Genomic DNA, 20440 nt, shown 5'->3' with positions numbered 1-20440 from the left:
GGAAACTCCCACACAAAAGTAAGGGGTGAGGAGTCTAGAAATATTCAGAAGTTGGCTTTAAATATATTGCCAAACAAAGAAGACGCAAAAAAAGGAGGAGAGGCCCTTGTGGCACTGTAGCCCTTTTCGTAGTGCAATATTATTTTATTATTTTCTAGTACCATAATCTATATGATTTTTTTCAAAATTGCATAATTAAATAATATTTTTGTTGGTCCAATTATTATATTTTACTTCTAATTAACATGCTTATGCTGCTAGAAACTTAGATGTCAGTTGGATGCATGATGTTTTAGGGTCTAAGACTTTTGGAAATTCAAATTGGAGCTCAAAAAACTCCAATTAGATAATAAATTTTCTATGTGAACTGGAAAATACTTTAAATGATGATTTAACAATCATCTAAATCAAAGAAATTTATTGAGAATTTGAATTCTTCAATAGCTCAAGTTAATTAAGATTCATGGCGCAAATAACCTCTACTTGTAGTAGACTTAGCTGAAATCAGACACCACTGGCAAACTACTAATGAATTAGGAAGAAAAATGTAAGGAAAAAAAAACCTCCAAGTAGAGTAAACAGCAAGTCTCACCCTACTTAAAGGACATGACTTCCCATGAAAATTGATAATTATTCTTGGAAGACACCCAACAAATTTAACATCCACTTAAGCACGTTAGGTCTAGTAGAAACATGAATTCAGGGCTTGATGCTCCAGAATGATACGTTTATAATTTCCAAATTTTAAAAAGTTGTCCCCTTTGAATGACAACTCAGCTCAAGCATGTTCATAAAGCACAAATAAATAAATAAACAAATAAACGAAACAAACAATGAACCATCAGGTCTTAAGATTGATGCTGTAGTCATGTCACATAATCTGACGAATAGCGGCAATGTAGTTGAATCCTGTGAGAAGCATAGGATTTGAAGTCCTCATCTCCAATTATCATGAACTAAGCATGTGATTCCTGCATCTCTAAGTAGCCGGGTAAAGGAACTGTATGGAAAATCTCCTGCTGTCGATCTTTTGGTCTACAGGATTTAGATTTGCTACAACTTTGGTACCACAAAGAAGTTCTTCTGCCAAAAGCAGCAATAAAATGATACATGGCTGGATGATTCAAATCTATATCACTATCAATTACATGCATGATCATCTTTGTGCATCTTTCAACATTTTATCTGATCAGATCAATTCGTTTTGATGAACACCCCATCTTCTCTATACAATTATGCGTGCATTGTCTTGAATTTGCTACTGGCCTTCACAGATAAAAGGAATTGTCAAACAAAGTTCCCTTTATCAATCACTACAACAACAACAACAACAACGACAAAGCCTGAATCCCACTACGTGGGGTCGGCTACATGAATCCTTTTTCTCCATTGCGTCCTATTTAGTGTCATATTTTCATTTAGTTCTAGTAAATTAAGATCATTTTTAATACAATAAGCCCAAGTCTTCCTAGGTCTACCTCTGCCTTTCTTAATTTCATAAAATTTGAACTGCTTATCATTTGGTCCCACGGAGTTTGCAATAGATGACTGATATTGAAATTCTGTACTTATTGATGTAGTAATGCATGCTTGCTCCTATGCTGATTAAAAAAAATCAGTTCTATCAATTTCCTTTTGCCTTACCTCTTTTTCATGTCTTAAGTTCTGACCTTTCTTATTATATCTGTTTTTTGTTTTCTGTCCTTTGTCTAAACTGGTTAAATTGCTTAAAATGTACTCTACATGATGTGATTGAAAACTAGGATCCATCGGTTGTGTTCTTGTGGTTTTCCATGGATTTTTTTTTTTAGTAAAGGATTTGAAGCATCCATTCTATTTCAGCCGTGTGATAAAAATAAATAATGTCTCTTTTTTCTATTTTTCTTTTAATTTTAAGAAACTGATTTATTTATCTTTGATAGTTATAAAACATATTTGCGGACTACTCATTACCGTAGCTATTCTAGTTTGGCCCTTGTGGCATTAAATATTCTCTTCTATCCGAATTAACTATTTGGGGTGTACAGTCTAACCATGGGAGATAAAAAGAGCTAAATGTCTCACACTTTTTCTGTTTTATTTTAAGTTTTAAGGAATCTGATGGACGGGCTAAATATTCCCATGATAAAATTGTCATATTCTTTATGTATTGTTTTGTATATTCTGAAAGTATCTTTAGTTCAACTAGTTAGCATCTTCAGATTGGCACTAACATCATCAGCTTCATTCGTCTCTTTGGGACTGGCTTTGTAATTCCTCCTTCGTTTAATCCTGTTTAGCATTGCATGATGTGCTAGCTTTGCACGAGTCTTTTCTACTAATGTTATCTTTGGTCTACTTTATTTCTTTCTTAATCTTTCCGCGTCATATATTCACTTATATTTTTGGTTTATCTTTTGGATTGAGCTATACATTGCTTAAATCATTTATGTCTATTTTTCACCATCTTATCTTCAAGTAAACTATACTCCTACTATCCTATAGTATAATGTTTTTCTTCTTCATTTTTCTAGCTATATCACATGCATTGTAATATTCTCATTTCTGACACATTTGACTAGGCATTTATTTTATTTTGTTTCCAAAACTTCTTGTAGTGTAGTCCTTCTAATTACGATTTTATTAAGTTATATTGAAATCTCCGTGATATTTAGTTATTTTATAATATTTTTTAATTCTACAAGTTATGTCTTGATGTATATCTACATCTTTTATTTGAAATTATGATCAAGTGTATAGTCCATTTCCATTGGATGTTTATAGGTGAGCTCCTATAGGTTGCCCAGTTCTTAGAGATTTGAAAGTTCGACAAGTAATTTGTGCTGTAATTGATTTTAATCTATAGCTTGATGCATCTTTGGAGAAACGGAAATTTGTTTCCTACTTCATCTTCGTTTGGTACAGCTGATGCTGTTTAGAAATTCATGTTTATAGTTGTGAAAAGCTGATCTTGGAAAACTGTTGATTTCAGAATGCTATAGCATATTCCTACAGTTGAGTTGCTGTTTTTAACTCGAGAAGTTTTTGACAGTTGGTTTTAGTGTTTTAGGTGTTGTAAAAAAAAAAGCTGAATTGCCGCATAACAACAAACCGAATTGAAGAAGTCTTGATTTGGTTTTAGAATCTCAACATATTTAATTTCTTGTTAAGTTTGGTTGGACACCTAAACCAAATTTAATCCGCCAACTTGGAACTTTATCAGAATGAGTAATATGCTTTATGTTTAGCAGGTTATGTTGGTTGGTTTCGGGTCAGTCGGGTTGAAGGCATAACTAATTTGGGCTTGATTTAAAGGGGCATGTTCTAGTCATGAATATTCAAGTCAGGTTAAATTCAGGTCAGACCTTTACCCAACCCATTAACCCGACTTTTATATCCAAAATAAAAGTTGCAGAATTCTGGTTGCCCGTCAAATTCATTGATAGAAATTCATGTTTTAACATCACCTCCCAATAACATTGATAGAAATTCATGTTTTACCTTGGACAATTTCTATGCCCTTGATGTATTATCCTACATTGTCATCTTCCATGCACCAACCCTCGACAGCCCTCCATCAATGTTATTGCCATTGTTGACCTCAACAATGCTGACATTGTTTGGTAGCTCATGAATGCCAATCTATTCCATATCAAATCCAACTGATTTTTTTGGTGTACATCCAAATGTCTCTCATTTCCCTTCTCGGCAGATTAACTGTCAGTGATAGATGATTTGCCGGCTTTTTCCTTCTGTCATGAGTGCTATGCATGCATTTACAGTATCTTAAGGACACAAATGTGATAGAAGGGAAGGACCATTTATGTTGTACGTTATGTAATGGAGGAACACAATAAATGAAATGCAAAATGAGATGATGATCTCGCGATTGAATTCATTTTTCATCGAATGCAGCCTCTTGTGTAATTCCTATTGTACATAGAATCCAAATAGGTAAAAAATTTAAATTTTGTTTATCAGAAAGCAAACTATGTAAAATGTTTAATCCAAATGAAGCTTGAATTTCTTCATCTTCATTCGTTGATTTCAGAGATAGTCTTTTATTATATGTTTGAAAAATACTGCAATAGTGCCTGTTGGTTTTATCCCAAATTGAATCTTGCTTTTTTGATGCCATACCCAAGACATACTGTACTTATTTTGTTTGTTTTTTGTACTATGAACTTCATTAGTGTTGTAAGTTTGTAGTTATTGTTTCTTCATGATTAAAAATTTTAGATCTTTGATATATAAAAAAAGTTGAGCTTCTCATAAATAATAACACGTCACTTAAGCATTTCCTCCCTGTTTGGACATGTGAATACAGGAAGAATTATATTGCTCTAGTAAAATTATTATCTTCTTGGCCATGCTTGAGCTCATTCTTATTGATTCTGATGTCTTTTACCTTCACATTTTCACTAGCCCTACTCCTGTTCTCGGCAACACAATTCACATACAAGATGTAGGATTGTTGTGTTGTGTGGAGACTTGGGGAAAGGTGTGTTTTCCTTCTAGTATGAGGGTGAGGCAGTATATTGAACACCTCCTTTTCTTCTATTTGATTAAATTATGAATACATAACACCCATCATTTGTAACTTTGTTTTAAGTGATCGCGCTGTTACTAAAATTAACTTCAACACTCTTTTTATTTTTTATGAAAACTGCAGGAGTGTTTGTGTGTTCTTGTTTGTGATGATTCAGATGTCGTGTCTAGTGCTGCTGAAGATTCCCTCAATTCTCTATTCATTTCCGGCAAGAAAATTTTAAAGAAAACAGATTTTTCTGAATTATTTATGAGGTGAGAGATATTTGGGCTTATTGAGAGAAACATAGTGTTTGAATAGTTACTAAGTTATAATTCTTGACAGGTTACTAGAAAAACTTCCGAAAATGGTTTTAAGAAGTGAAGAAATAGCTGCACTCTCACATGCACGGAGATTGCTTGCATTAATGTACTATGCGGGTCCAGACCTTGTAGTTGACAACATTTTCTGCTCACCTGTAAGTATAGGAATGCCATGCAATATTTGGTGGGTGATACTGTTTATTTTTCTGTTGGAAGCAAATTGGTATCTCATTTTCTAGCACATAGTTTCTTCTAATTTTTTAGTACTTATCTTTTTTTCGCTGCAAAAAACGTTCACCTTACTAATATCTTTTTCTGGTTCAAGATGAGCATTCTTGCGCATAAGATACCATTTCTTTTTTCATATCCATAGGAGACTTCCTATAGTCTTAAAAATGAGTTTTTTTTAAATTTTTTTAACAGCATAAAGGAAATATTCGATAGGATTTGAGACGTTATTTCACATAAATCAGGGTACAAAATATTTTTATTTTAGAAACACCAAACAACTCAACATGAATATATAAAGATAAGCACATATAATTCGAGAGGTAGGAAATCTCTCCCGAACCGTAACCCTAAGACTTAAGACCCAATCTCATGTATTCTCCTAACCCTAAACTACTAAGCTCTACTTATTTTCAAATAATAATAAATAATAATAGACTAATTGCTCTTAGGCTGAAAAAAGACAGAATTATTCTTAGTTTAGGCAACAACGTAACAATAACCCCCCCCCCCCCCCCCCCCCCCAAAAAAAAAAAAACCCCAAAAAATTCCTTAAGATGGGAAAAATTGATGTTGGATCAAGTCATGTGTCTCCCGCTCGTAACCTAGCTTGAGTCTGGTTCTCGCTGTCAGCACTGACACTCTCGTCGTAGCTTTCTTAAATTTTTGAAAAAGTATGGGTAGTTATTTTCTCCCATTGAAAGTTATCCTTCAATTTCTTCGTCTACAACCATACAATTGAATTATAACCCTTCATGAACTTCTGGTAGTTCCTGTAAGTCCCATAAACTTCTCAACCTCTTCCAAGCCTTAGGTAGTGGCCCCTCCAATCTATCTGCCACCTTCTATGGATCCGCTCACGCCAGGATCTTGCACAAACTAGAGTTGCTACAAAGCACCATTCTTTTATCTCCCTCCTGAAACTCCATGGTCAAAAGCTTTCTATTCATCTTAGGTTCCGTTTGGCGCAGCTTTTTGTCTGCTTTGCAGTATGAAAACGCAATTTGGCGCTTTTGTTTATCGCGTCAAAGGTGAGTTTAATGAAACACGTCTTCATTTTTCCACGTTTTTGCGCTGTGGATGGGCACCTGCGGCCCGTGGTTTCGATTTGTTTAATGGCAAAGGCATCCCTTTGTCATTTTAAAGTCGAGCAAAGGGCAGCTTATCCCTCGCGCCCATTTGGTTGGGACGAAACTTTCTTCTATAAGAAATGAGTCCTAATATCGATTTTTGCATCTCTCTTCAAGGTAAACTTCATTGTCTACCTCACAGGAATCCTCACATAGTTCTTTTCGAGCGAGGTTTCCAATCCATTTTCCAAACCTGAGATTCATCCATCTTGCCTTTGGAGGCATTACCACGCTCTCGGTATCGCCGAGGCAACTGGTTCAAAATCGAACCTCAGAGCGTGTCTTCCTCAGGAAAACAAAAATTTCGTTAAAGAAGTCAGCCCAATGATATATAAAATTCACTTGAGTATCAATAACTCTACCGTAGAAGCTTACTCTTTTAAGCTCAAACCTTCTATCATCTAAATGGTTCGGAACAACAGGTTGATGGATCACCCACAAAAGACCCTAACCTTCCCTTAACTAGTTTCTTAGAATTAAGTCACTTTCAGGTATAATGATATTTCAAACAATGTCGTTAGACTAAGGCTATTTCCTTTCTCACCAAGGGATAAAGTCAATAAGTGACTACTTCTTAGCACTAAGATCGATTATCTCTTGGAATGATATAACCCAAAATTTTCTGGCCGGAAATTTTCATCCATCTAAAACTGTCAAAGTTATGAACGATGTCACATCATTTGCCCAGTTAGATAGAGAATCCGTTTATGAAGCTTGAGGAAGATTTAAAGAACTGCTTAAGAAGTGCTCACAACATGTCTTGCTTGATTAGCTTATCATTCAATTTTTTTACAATCGGCTAGTTAGATCATAAGATCAATTATAGATGCTATAGTTGGGGGTCTCTTATGTCCCCATTTGAGGAGGTCTGTTCACTGATTGAAGAAGTGGCTATGAATAGTTTTCAATGTCTCTCCAAGGAAGGTATCCAATGTCCATGACGTGGATGTCTTAGCAATCCTAACTTCACAAGTTCTTGCAATTTCTAGTAAGTTAGATAAGTTAGAACAAATCATTTGCAAGGATCTCTACCAATTGATAATATAACTTATGGACTAATAGAAGATTATAACACTATTTCTCTAGAGATCCTAAATGGCATAAGAACTAGAGGCAACAACCCCTAATCTAAACCATATAATCGTGGATGGAGGAAATGCCCAAATTTCAGTTGGAGTAATGATCAAAATGTAGGAAACCAAAATTGGGGTAGCAACCAACCTAACTCTTCAGGAAATTGAAACAATCAAGGAAATAATTTTAACCCAAGACCAACTTATCAACCTGGATTCACTTAAAATCCTCAGTTTAGGAAGAAGAAACTATCTGTAGAAAATCTGATCGTGAATATGACGAGTGAGATATAAATTCATACAACAAGCAATTATAAGAATATTGAAATAAATAGGGCAAATAGCTAACTCATTGAGTTAGAGACCTCAATGGATGTTACCAAATAACGCAGAGGTGAATCCAAAAGATCATAATGTGGAGCATTGTAAAGCCATTAGATTGATAAATAAGAGAAAGTTGGAAGACATCCTTTAGAAGGAGAGTAGTCCCTAATTATGTGAAATTCATGAAAGATATCCTTAATAAGAAGAGAAAACTAGAAGATTTTGAAACTATTTCACTGACTGAGGAATGTGATGCTATCTTGCAAAAGAAATTGCCACGAAAGTTGAAAGATCCAAATAGTTTTACCATTTCTTGCACAATAGTGGATATATTTTTTTGAAGAGTTTATGTGATTTTGGAGTTAGTGTCAACTTTATGTTATTGTGTGTCCTTGGGAGATTAGGATTAGGTGAAGTACAACCTACCACTATATCCCTTCAGCTTGTAGATCAATCTTTGACTTACTCTAGGGGGATTATAGATGATATTTTAGTTGAGATTGATAAGTTCATCTTCCCAAAAGATGTTGAGATCCCAATCATACTTGGTAGACATTTTCTTACCATTGAAATGGTAAATATTTATTTACAAGCAGGGGAGTTAATCATGAGAGCTTTGGATCAATAAATAATTTTTAAAATTTATGCTTTGATTCAACCCCTTGTACATCCTCCAGTAAATCATAATAGCCCTGTAACGCTTTATTTTAGAAAGCTTGCTAAGTACCACCAACAACCACCCCATTCCAACACCACCCCACCCACCCCCCCCAACCCGCCCACACCCCCCTGTTTTGCTTGATAGCATATTGCTGCTACGCGTACTTTTCATTTGTTGTTAATAGTTTTATGTGAAGTGGCTTGGAAGTTGGCTTTAACAGTTAAAATTTTAAATATAAATTTTTGTTATTTTTTTAGCATGGCATATTGACATTTCGAGTATATCTGATAATTTGACTTCCAGATGAAGGTGGCTCGTTTCTTGGATTTTTTGATGCTTTCTTTTGGTCATAATTCACAGTTTACTGGTTCCATTGATAAGCTTATTTCTTCTAAGCCACTCTCAGTTGGTTATCTGCTCTCAGTTTCTGAGCTGAAGGCTGCCTCTCTTTCTGGTGATTCAAGCCATGTTATCAATGGTGATGCTCTTCCTCTTGTCTCTGAGATGCCGATGGGAAGTTCAACAACGAACATGCCTGGTGATTATGAGTTTCCTCGCATGCCTCCTTGGTTCTTAAATGTTGGGAGTCAGAAATTGTACCTGGCTCTTGCTGGAATTCTTAGACTCGCTGGTCTGTCAATTATGGCAGGTATAATTGTTTATATATAAATGTACCTTTGGCAGTTTGTGTTCTGATTTTGGATTTTCCTGAAATATTATAGAATGCCCATTTAAGTAATTATAATATTTTCATGTAACTATGTTGAATCTTAATTGGTGTTATGGATTGTTACTAATAATTCTGTTGAATTTGACTTGGTTCTGTTTTTCTTATGTTGAACTTTTTGATAGGTAACAGAAGTGATGTATCTCTATTGGGCCTCATTGATAATCTTTTGGAACATGTCAGGAAACTCATTTCTGAACTCAGAATGAAAGGATATAACAAAGAAGGCTGGCAATCGTGGTATTCCCAAGGTGGTTCGGGACAGTTGCTACGCCATACTAGCACTGCAGTTTGTATGTTAAATGAGATTATATACGGATTGGCAGACGATTCAGTTAGTTCATGTTTGAAGTTATTTAAAACCGAGACAAATGTTGAAGAACAGAAAATGGAATTTGTTTGTGATAGTGATCAACTTTCTACTTCCAGAAGGTCAGCTTGGAAAGTTCATCAAGGCAAGGATGCTAGAGAACACATAATTCATTGTGTTGGGAGTATTTTGCATGAATATACATCATCTGATGTATGGGATCTCCCTGTACATCCAGCTTCTTCTCAGCTAGATCCTGACTCAGTAACAAACCTGTCATTTTATATTTTCAGGGATTCTAGAATGCTCCACCAAGTATTGATTCTCAACCGCTTTTTGTTAATTTCTGATCCTTGGGGTATTGTTGCGCTCGTACAAAATTGTTTCCTAGTTGTATTCTGATAATTGGACCAACCCAATTTCCTACGCAGGTAATCATTGAAGGAATAGGCATCTTTAGTAAGGTTATTGGGAAGGATTTTATAAGCAGTGGTTTCATGCACTCAACCTTGTATTTGTTGCTTAAAAATCTTATTTGCTCCAATGGTCTTATAAGAAATGCATCCGATGCTGCATTGCATGTCCTTTCAGCTAATACTGGCCATTCTACTGTGAGTATAATCGTAATAGTAATTTTGAAAAATTAAATGTTCTGTAATGCCGCAGTAACTGTATGCTGTAATAGGTAGGCCATTTGGTTGTAGCAAATGCAGACTATATTATTGACTCCTTGTGTCGACAATTAAGGCATTTGGATCTCAACCCTCATGTTCCTAATGTACTTGCTGCAATGCTGTCCTATGTTGGTGCTGCTGATGAAATTTTACCACTATTAGAGGAGCCGGTATAATTTCTAACTTCCACATTATCAAAATTTAATTAGCTTGCCTTTTGCTTGGAAACCTAAGTTAACTAGTATTATTATTTATCAATCTTTGCTAGATGCGTGCTGTTTCATTAGAATTGGAGGTCCTTGGTAGACATCAGCATCCCCATCTAACTGTTCCATTTTTAAAGGTTGGTCTTTTACGTGCCTTTCATCTGCACTGTTACTTTTTAATTTCCAACATTATCAGACACAGGGAGTACTTTCATGGATTTATCGAATAGTTTATTTTAATTGCAACTATTACTATAGCAAGATGACCCATAAAGCCTGTACTTGAAAATTTTTAGTTAATATAGCATTTTTTTTACAAATAAAATCTGACGTTACTCTAAAAAATCCCATGATTAATGCCATGTTCTAGTAGAATAAATGAAGAGGGCGGGCCTAGAACAATGATCAAGTTTTCTCTAGTTTATTTTGGAGATCCTAGGTTCGAGTCATGGGATGGAAACTCCTTTTTGTAAATGTAGGGTTAAGATTATGTTATCAGTCACTTTCCAGACTTTGCATTTATGGGAGATCATGTATGGTGCTTCCTTTTGGTTCCAGAATAATGAAAATTGCTTTTGGTCCAAGAGTTTTAAGCATTTTGTTTTGCCACTTGAAGTTGGAATCAGTGATGATATCGAATCAATCATGAACAAGCAGGGATCATTTAGAACCTGAACTTTTTTATTCAACTCTAGTGAAGTTTTAAGTTTAAACAATCAATTCCAAGTCAGAATTTGAAACTAATTAGGGTTAAAGGCTATTAATTTTATAAGATTATTTTTTAATTATTGATTAGAAATATATATTTGTTTTTATATTTGTGTTTGATTGTTTTGATAAATTTATAAATTATATTTGTGCAAGTGTGTATATGCATATGTATTATAATATAAATGATATTTATGTATTTATATGTGAAATCATGTGAGTGTTTGTAATATACCATATCAATTTCAAGTTGCATAGAGCTAATTCCGATAAGCCATCTTAACGTATCTATTTTGATTGACCCTATTGAAATTCAAAAGATTATCAAGCAAGTTTTATACAACAACAACAACAACAATTCTTTATCCCACTAAGTGGGGCCAGCTAAATGAATCCTTTTTCTCCATTGTCATATTAAGTGTCGTATTTTCATTTAATTCTATCATATTAAGGTTATTTTTTTATACAACATGCCAAAGACTTTTTAGGTCTATCTCCACCCTTCTTGTCTAATCTAAAACATCTACTCTCCTAATTGGATCATCAGATTGTTGATGTTTAATGTGACTGATGTTTAATGTGACCAAACATGTGACCAAACATACTAAGACGACTCTCTCTAATTTTGTTTGCCGCTAAAGCTACACCAACCCTTTCATAGATATATTCGTTTCACATTTTGTCTCTAAGTGTCAAGTCACTCATCTACGTCAAGTCACTCATTCTCTAAGTGTCAAGTCACTCATCTACCTAAGCATTCTCATCTCAGCAAAACCTAGTTTTATGCTCCTCTTTTATAGGCCAACATTCGTTGCCATAAATCATTACAGGTACACCGCCATCTTATAAAATTTTCCTTTTAAGTCCAAGCGGTACTTTTCTGTCACACAATAGACTCGATTCAGTCCTCCACTTCAACCATCCAACTTGAATTCTACTAATAACATACCCATCTATATCACCATTAATTTGAGTAATAGACCCGATAAATCTAAAACGTTCACTCCTTTTAATGATTTCAAGCAAGTTTTATATTAATACATAACTATGAACCCCTAATGGCAACCGTGCTAAGGTTTGAAGTTAGACCTTCAGTTGCCAATTATGCCGAAGGCCTTCAGCATCCTCTGAAAAATATAAAATGGTAATTTTAAAAAAAAAAGTTAAAACATGAAGGATTTGTCCTGATCAAATATTTAAGAAATAGCATAAAAATTTAATTGTTTTTCTTTAAAATTCAAAGGTTAAAATGTTACTGGGATATTACTTTTATTTCTTCTGTCATTTTTAAAAAATTTTAGAAAATAGTGAATTTCTTGTTCTCTTATAATGGTGTTATCTTCCAATATACATAATCTTTTTTATTAAAATTTTTTTTTTATCCCTTTGCTTAGGCAGTGAATGAAATTTCAAAGGCTTCGAGATCCGAGTGTTGTAGGTTGCCTAGTGTAGCCGAGTTATTTAATACACATAGCATGGTGAATGTTTCTTCTGCTCTAGATGGGGAAGAAAATAATACTTCAATAAATATGCCAGGTAGTTCTTTGTCAATATTATTTATTTACTGCATTTTCTTTGTTCAGACATCTGATTTTCTTGAACCTGTTATTCTACGCTGCAATGTGCGCATTATTATTGTTTTAACCAAGCTCTGAATTTTGTGGATATTTTACGATTTTGATGTAAGATATGTTAGATAAATTAAGGTGTACATAGTGGTTAATATTTCTCAAGATAAAAGTGTTGGCAAAAGAGGGATACAGCGTACGTCAGGATGCTCCTCCAATAAAAATGGTCCATGCCCAAGTTAAAAGCATATTGTGAAGGCAATGGCAGAACCATGATTGTCATAATGGGGCAGATAAAAATTTATTTTAATGAACAAATTAAAAGAGCAAGAGGGGTGAAGTTTCCGTTTTAGATATATACATCATGAAGGAGGTTTACCTTAAATTTAGGGTTGGCAAAGGCCACTCATCTTAACCCAAGCTCTTTCATGAGGTGAAGGTAATCATTTTTATATGGTTTAGAGTGACTGACAAACACGAACGGAGGCGGGAGACGCGAGTGGAGGTGGGAGCAGTTCGCGTAACAGCAAGGGTCGCGGGAAATGTCGCGACAGTGGAGCAGGAGTTTCGCGATCGGCGCAGGGAGGCGGGAGCGAGAAGCTATCGGACGGGGCTCCACACTAATAAATCTCCCACTTGGAGACCAATACACCTGCTACAACGTCTTCTTCCTCGAACTGATATTCTTCATTGGCGGTGTCACAATTTTCTTCAAACGTGAATCCTCCATCACTGCAACTCAAAGCCTCTGTCTTCACTCTAGAAGACCAACTGAAGTTGTGCACAACTTCAGTTTTTTAAGAGTAACATCCTCAGTCAACATACCTTTGCACCTCCAAGCTATTTCCTGGATTACTCTTGTCTATGCTTGCAACTCCCACTGCATGGGCAATATTCTGCGTCTGCTGAAAGTCTTTTTCAACAAGTCTAGTCTTGTACCTCTTACTGCCATCAAGCTCAGTCTTCACCCGGTACACCCACTTGTTGTGTAATGTCTTCTTCCCTGATGGAAGTTCTGCTAGCTCCCACTTGCTCGAACTTTTACCTTGCAAGATTTCTTCATAACTCTGTGGTTCTCCACCATATATCTGTGGAACAATAGGAATTGGTACCCCGAACACACTCTCCTCTTCACTATCACCATCAACAGAACTATGAACTGTCAGCAATAGTGCATCATGTACTTCTTCAGATATCACATTTGTGCTATCATTCTCCATCTTCTTAGGATTCCTGCAGTTTCTCTTTATGTGGTCGGCCTTGCCACAATTCCAGCAGATTGCCTGTTGATCAGACTTTGATTTTGATCTCCTTCTATTTGAGTTACATTCATTTCATCTCCCTCTGAAATCAACATTTAGTGCCGAACTCGAAATCAACATTCAGTGCGAACTCGAACCTGAGATCTCTCCAGAAACTTTTCTGTGCACCTCCTCAGCCAAAATCAAATCACGAATATCATCACATTTCATGTTAAATTTACCTGTAAAACTGCTAACTGTTATCCTCATGGTTTCTCAACTATTTGACAATGATGCCAACAATAACAACTCACGTATCTCATCATCAAAATCAATTTCAACAGACGACAATTAATTTGTTATAGTATTGAAATCATTCAGGTGTTGAGCAACAGAAACAATTTACACCATCTTCAAGTTGAATAACTTCTTCATCAAGTACACCTTGTTATTCGTCGATGATTTTTCATACATTCCTGATAAGACTGCCATAAGATTTACAGTCGTTATTTTCTTAATGACATTGTGTGCAACGAACCTCGATAGGGTCAATCGAATAACCCCCAGAACTTGTCGATTCAATAAATTTCATTCAGCCTCATCCATCCTTTCAGGTATTTTCCCAGTAACGGAAGATAAAGTTTCTTCCCATAAAGGTAATTCTATCTCTGCATTCTCCAATAACCAAAATCTGTGCCATCAAATTTCTCGATCCCTGAAACTTTCACTTCATCTGCAACCATCATTCTTTCTCAGATCCAAAACAAAGCTCTGATACTAGTTTTTGTGAACTATATACCAGTTGTTGTGGTATATATATAGAATTAAAATAGGAGAACGATCTTTGACGAAGCCAAAAATAGAACGAGAAAAATCACACCAAAAAACAGTAACACAGCGGAACACACAGATTTACGTGGTTCGGCAAATTGCTTACGTCCATTGTATATTCTCATACATCAGTCAATCACCTCGACTTACAAAAGGAATCTCTCACTTTATTGCTCTCTCTGTTCTTCTCTCTCTACACCGAGATACATCGAAGAAACTCTACACCGAGATGCACCAAAGAAGATAAACTTACAAGAGAAATAAACCTAATTTTTCTTCAATCATAAGCCACCAAGAAGAAGTCAAGGGAGAACAATCTTCTTCTTCTTCTTTCTTCTTCCTTCCCCGCAAGGAACTACTGCTTGCACTTTCCTTCCTTCTATCCTGAGGAAGCCCGAAGAAGAACACCAACCGTGACTTTTGAACTACAGGAGGCCGCTCCTTTTCACGATAAAAGGAGGCGAAGCGATGCTTCCGGGCTAAGGAAAGGCGGGAGACACGAACGGAGGCGGGAGCGGCTGGTTCACGTAACAGCAGAGGTCGCGGGAGTTTCGGGATCGGCGCAGGAAGGCGGGAGCGAGAAGCGATCGGACCAGGCTCTATACTAACAGTATTGACAACTCAGGAGATATTTGAGTATTTTATTACTATATTCCACATTTGTGGCCTTTTTCTTTCTGTCTCTTATTTTTATTTTTCTTTTTTTTACTTGAAGAAATTCACTACTTTAATATTGAATCATCTCATCTCCCCATTGCTGAGTTAACTGAATGTTGATTGTCAGATAAAGATATTCACATCATTTTGTTCAACAACTCCTGTTACCTAGGCTGAAGGAGGCCCCCGCCCCCCACCTATTCCCTTCCAGAAACTGTACAGCGAGATAATAATGACATCATTTACTGAGGCACTTAAAATGTTCAAAATTATATAAAAATTTAAACAAATTAATCATACATGCTAATGCGTGTTTTTATTATTTCACATTTCTTAATTTACCTTTTTTTTTGCATTTGAAATTCTTGATTTACCTGTTGATCGATTATACTATATTTTCTGTCCGTAGACTTCTATTGATTTAATATTTGTTAGTTCGTAAAATTTTTTTCATATGGTATAATAGAGCTATTTTTTCTCTTTACATATCTCATGATAGAAAGTTTTCATTGATTTTAATGACCTTGAACGAGTAATTCTTATTTATATGACCGATTTTTTATGATTTAGAAAATGGTAATGTCATGGCCATTCAGCTTCGCTTAGAACACTTGGAGAAATTATTATTCAAGTTGAATGATATGAGAAGATATAGAAGGACAATAGGATCTCTTGCATCTTCATGCTTAAAAGCGGCAACTCCTCTGGTTTCTTCACTGGACGAATCAGCTTGTCTGGCGGCACTTGACATTTTGGAGGTATTATAAATTTTAAGCATATAGTTTTTGGTTTGTGGTGCAAGATGACTCTACATTAGGAATTTGAATGTAACTACGTGCATTGTATATTCTCATACAAGAAAAATGGAGGATCCACAAATCAGAAGTAATCAATTAATCAGTAACTCATTTTATTTAAATGAAAACAAACATTAGTAGAATTTAAACCATTTGGTAATGAAATAATTTAAAATGTCATAGAATTTTACAAGAAATTTGACAGAATTAGAACTCAACAAGCAAACCTAGTTAATTTTTACAAATCACTTTTCCAAGATGTCCCTTTTTCATCAAATGAAGAGCACTGAATAACTCGATATAGATGAAATAAAATTAAGAATATTTTTTTTTGTTGTAAGAAAACAATTAGACCTCATTCCACTACCAAGGAGATGACTTTCCTTAGCATCAAATATTTGCATTTATAGCGCACATGAATAACTCATATGCACTCAGAAGAGTGAAAATCAGAAAAGAAAAAGATTATTTAAGCTAAAAATTGTGCATTACATGCCTTATATTATCAGATATAGACTCATCATTACTTGGGCTAGTAGATATTTTTTATACGGGATCAGCTTAAATTAAGAGAAAATAAAAACCCATTCAATTTCCAAAGCCACTTAAGCACATCTTGAATTTAAAATTTTAAAATAGATGCATGTACCAACTCAGCTCAAAAGAAAATGATCTTCTAAGAATTCAGCAAAATCCCACCTCATGTAATACATGGATCAACGCATTGCTAAGAATGTATGGTAAGGACCCGCCAGCCAACCGCATGAACTTTAGAGAATAATAACTAACATCTAAGAAGAGAAATCACATCCTCAAGATAGTCCATTTTCTTTTTTTTTTAATTTAATAAATAATTCCAAGCTTAAACTGCTGCTCCAAATAGTTGTTAGTGTCTGAACGTCAAGCAGTTGAAAAGTTGAGTTCATATTTTCTTCCAAAATGTTTTCCGGACGTAACTCGTGAGTTTTTTCTCAATCATTTAAATTCAATTTAACAATATGAGATGCATTAGTAGTTTAGTGGCATTATATGAAATGTGTCATTTTTAAAAATGATCCACCTTAGGAATAATAAAGCATGTTTTCTCAGTGTTTATGGTAAAATAGATGTTGTTTACAAGTAATTGGCAGAGGTATGTATAACTATGCGTTCTATATTCTACCCTTAGATTATTGACAAGTCCTACTTTATAAAACAATTTGTTTTGCTACCCTTAGAGTCGTTGCTATCCCGTTGTCCCAGCCCTCCGATCTTGCGGCCGCCACCTTGCTCTTGTTGCATCGTCCAAGACAACCATTCCCTGTCAACCGTTGTCACTTGCTTGCTGTATGTGGACCTTGCAACAACTGCCTTGCTGTTTTGACCTGTCAACTGGCCCTTCTCCACCACCCGAACACCTTCATGACCCTCGTCCCTCAACGACCACCGCCACCACCCTTCGATCCAGTCCTGTCAATAAGCGTTTGTTGCTATTTTGTTTTTCAATGTCTCTGATTGCAACTTCTTTTTGCTTTTGAGTAATAATATTTACTTTCCTTATTGTGGTTTGGGTTAACTCTGGTATCATTTGGTATTACAACTAGCCTAACCCTAGTCCTATCCTAAGGTATTTAGCATCCCCTATATCTCTACCCAAAAATTTTCTTTCTCACCCTACATCACCCCGTACACCTTCTTCCATACCCAAAACCCAAATCCTAGCCATGCCATTGAGGAGACAATAATTGGATGTTGATCAGGAGTTCATGGAAGACATACAGAGACAACTTTGCTACTATGGCTCGATGAAATTGAGAAAAAGAGACCATCTATAGCCACAACGATGGCTTGCTAGATTGAAGGAATGGAGTGAATCTTTTCCACTGCATGGATTCTAGAGATGAAGAATCTCTATCTCAAACATTTGATGTGAAATATTTAGAGAAGCCTAAATTTTAAATTAACAGTGGATTTGCCACATTTTGACCGTCACTTAGATCCGAATGAGTTCATCGAGTGGCTTCAGACTGTGGAACTTTTCTTTGCGTACCAGGGAGTCCCACCAGACGAAATGGTGGAACTAGTTGCCAACAAAGTAGAGTGCATTATTTCTGTGGGAAAATTTGAAATGCTTATGCCAACGTAAGGGAAAAATCAAGCTCATTACTTGGTCCAAAATGAAACGGGAGGTACAATGTTATTACCTACCAGCTTATTACAGACTAAATGTTCACGCCCTACCATCTAAAGTGGAAAGGCAGCATCATCTGATACTTCTTCACCTTACAGGCATTGTTCAACCCTAGGATTGAGTTGCAGGAGCACACCAAGTGAAACATTCAAGCCCCCATCTAAGGTAAAACTAATTCAGAGCGAAGAGCATGTGATATTAATCCACATTCTCAAATCCATCTCAGTCATGAAGTGTTCCATGGGTCACAGATTTGGGCATATCAAATAAGATTGCACAATCAGAAGAATGATTTTTTTTACTAATCAGAGAGCAGTTGATAAATTAAACAGTGATTCAAGAGAAGATGAAGATTTCAGAGAGGATTCTCAACTTCCAACCGACAAAGAAAAGGCATTAGCGATTCCAGTTGAACCCGAGAGAGAGAGAGACTCAAGTTGAGTTAACCATAGCTTTCTAGAGGGTAGTGAGTTTGAGATAATGGGTGTTCATGCAGCATATGAGATTGTTGCACTTCGAGCTACCATGTTGCAGACGTTGAGAGGAGCATTAGCAGGACTGATATTGGATGTCCAAAAGGGTCATGAGCTTGAGGTTTCGATATCAGACACAAACCAATCCCAAATAAGATAAATTCAGACTTTTCAGATAATATGCTACTTCTTGAGTTGTCCATATTGAGGTCCAACATGCCAGAGATGAGAAGCTTTTGAATTACTTCTGGAAGTCCCTATGGAATCATTTGAATATTAAATGGAATTCAACAGTAAATCCACCAACAGATGGTCAGAGAGGATGGATGAACTATAGCGTGAGAAATCGCCCCAGGATTTATGGGAAAAATAACATCCTATAGTAGGATCTTGCTCAAGTTGATTCCTCCTAGAAAACTTGTTTATCATATACATCCGAGTACGAGGATCGGCAGAAGCATATTATAGATTTACTTCATTGGGGTTGAGAATCTATCAATATGCAGCTCTAGTTCAAGTTGTGTCAAAAGTAGATGCATACTTATTCTATCAGGATGTGCTTTTGAATGAAAACACCTACATGATTAACTCATTGGGAGCTTTCAATATTTTTTATACCTTCAATAGGGTCAAACTGACTACTATGAGACAAAAGCTTTGACAGATGAAATTGAAGTTACCCTAACTTCAAGAGATCGGTGCGGGAATGGTCTCAGAGAAGTTTTTGCAATCATTGTTGTAGTATTGCTACAACATCGCGAACTCCTGTGAGCGAGGGTGGTTTTGACCGGTCCAAGAGGGTCGATTGGATTTCCCTTCTATTTGGAGTGGGGTCCACTCCTATTTATCCTAAGTCTCTAAATATTATGTTTTTTTTAAGGTGTTTTTGTCTCATATTTTTTTCAAGACAGCTGTCAGCATTCGATGTTCTCCTTTTAGAGTTGTATCCGAAGGCGAGAAGGTGTTTCGATTGTAACTCGTTAGAGGTGGTGACCTTCTTCAAGGGTTTGAATGGTGCTCTGCCTGTAGATCGATTACTTGGGGATAATTTATCTTTACCCAACTCCTCTGCATTCCTCACGCTTCGCTACCTGACATCCCTCTTTGTTGACGCCTTTTAGAACCATAAGGAACTATTGTTCATGCCTACTCCATCTGCCTTATTCACTCTTTCAAGTCTTGCCCGCTGATTCATGCCCATTTCAACCATCCATAATTGTCGTTGCTACTATTCCGGAACTCCCTACTTGTTTCCACCGCCCAGAACGGCACGAAGTTGCTGCTATTCTGCTGTCTCAGCTCTTCGCTTTTGCATTCGCCACCTTTCTCTTGTTGCCATCATCCAAGACAGCTATTCCTCGCCCATCGCCGTTGCTTGCTAGCTTTCCAAGTAACCTGAAACAACCGCTTTGTTGTTTCTGCTTGTCAATCGACACTTTTTCACTACTCGGTCGCCTTCCTTACTCTCTCTGACCACCACCACCACCTTTGATCTAGTCCTAGTTGGAGCTAGTGACGTATTGCTATGTTCAATCTCTGTGTTTCTGATTATAACATCTATGTGCTTTTGAGTAATAATATTTGTTTTCTTTATTTTGGTTTGAGTTAGTTGTGGTATCAGGGCATTAAATAGATAATCATTTTTAATCTTGTATTATTAAGCAAATTTCAGTCATTGTTGAAATGGTTTTTATTATATTAGCAAATCTCATCAAATCCTTTCATTTTGACTTTTTTTTATTTTACCAAAAACAGTCACCTCATTGATACTTTATTCAAGATTTGGGAAAATTTTTGTCAAAACTAGCGCTATTTGTGGATATATATATATA

The 20440-nt window shown here is 35.9% G+C and overlaps 1 protein-coding gene across 1 annotated transcript in view; it reads left to right on the top strand.

Annotated features, from left to right (window-relative positions):
- Positions 1 to 20440, top strand: part of LOC110019520 — a 72741-nt gene that overhangs the window by 41990 nt on the left and 10311 nt on the right. Inside the window, 9 exon segments of the mRNA XM_020717206.1 lie at positions 4652 to 4782; positions 4853 to 4985; positions 8550 to 8895; positions 9099 to 9598; positions 9715 to 9894; positions 9969 to 10127; positions 10226 to 10300; positions 12266 to 12407; positions 15739 to 15926. Coding sequence (XP_020572865.1) covers positions 4652 to 4782; positions 4853 to 4985; positions 8550 to 8895; positions 9099 to 9598; positions 9715 to 9894; positions 9969 to 10127; positions 10226 to 10300; positions 12266 to 12407; positions 15739 to 15926 — 1854 coding nt within the window.

This window comes from Phalaenopsis equestris, unplaced genomic scaffold, assembly GCF_001263595.1.
Source record: "Phalaenopsis equestris unplaced genomic scaffold, ASM126359v1 Scaffold000060, whole genome shotgun sequence".
Classification (NCBI taxonomy): domain Eukaryota; kingdom Viridiplantae; phylum Streptophyta; class Magnoliopsida; order Asparagales; family Orchidaceae; genus Phalaenopsis; species Phalaenopsis equestris.
Note: the sequence above shows the minus strand (reverse complement) of the source record. Positions and strands in the feature narration are given on the sequence as shown.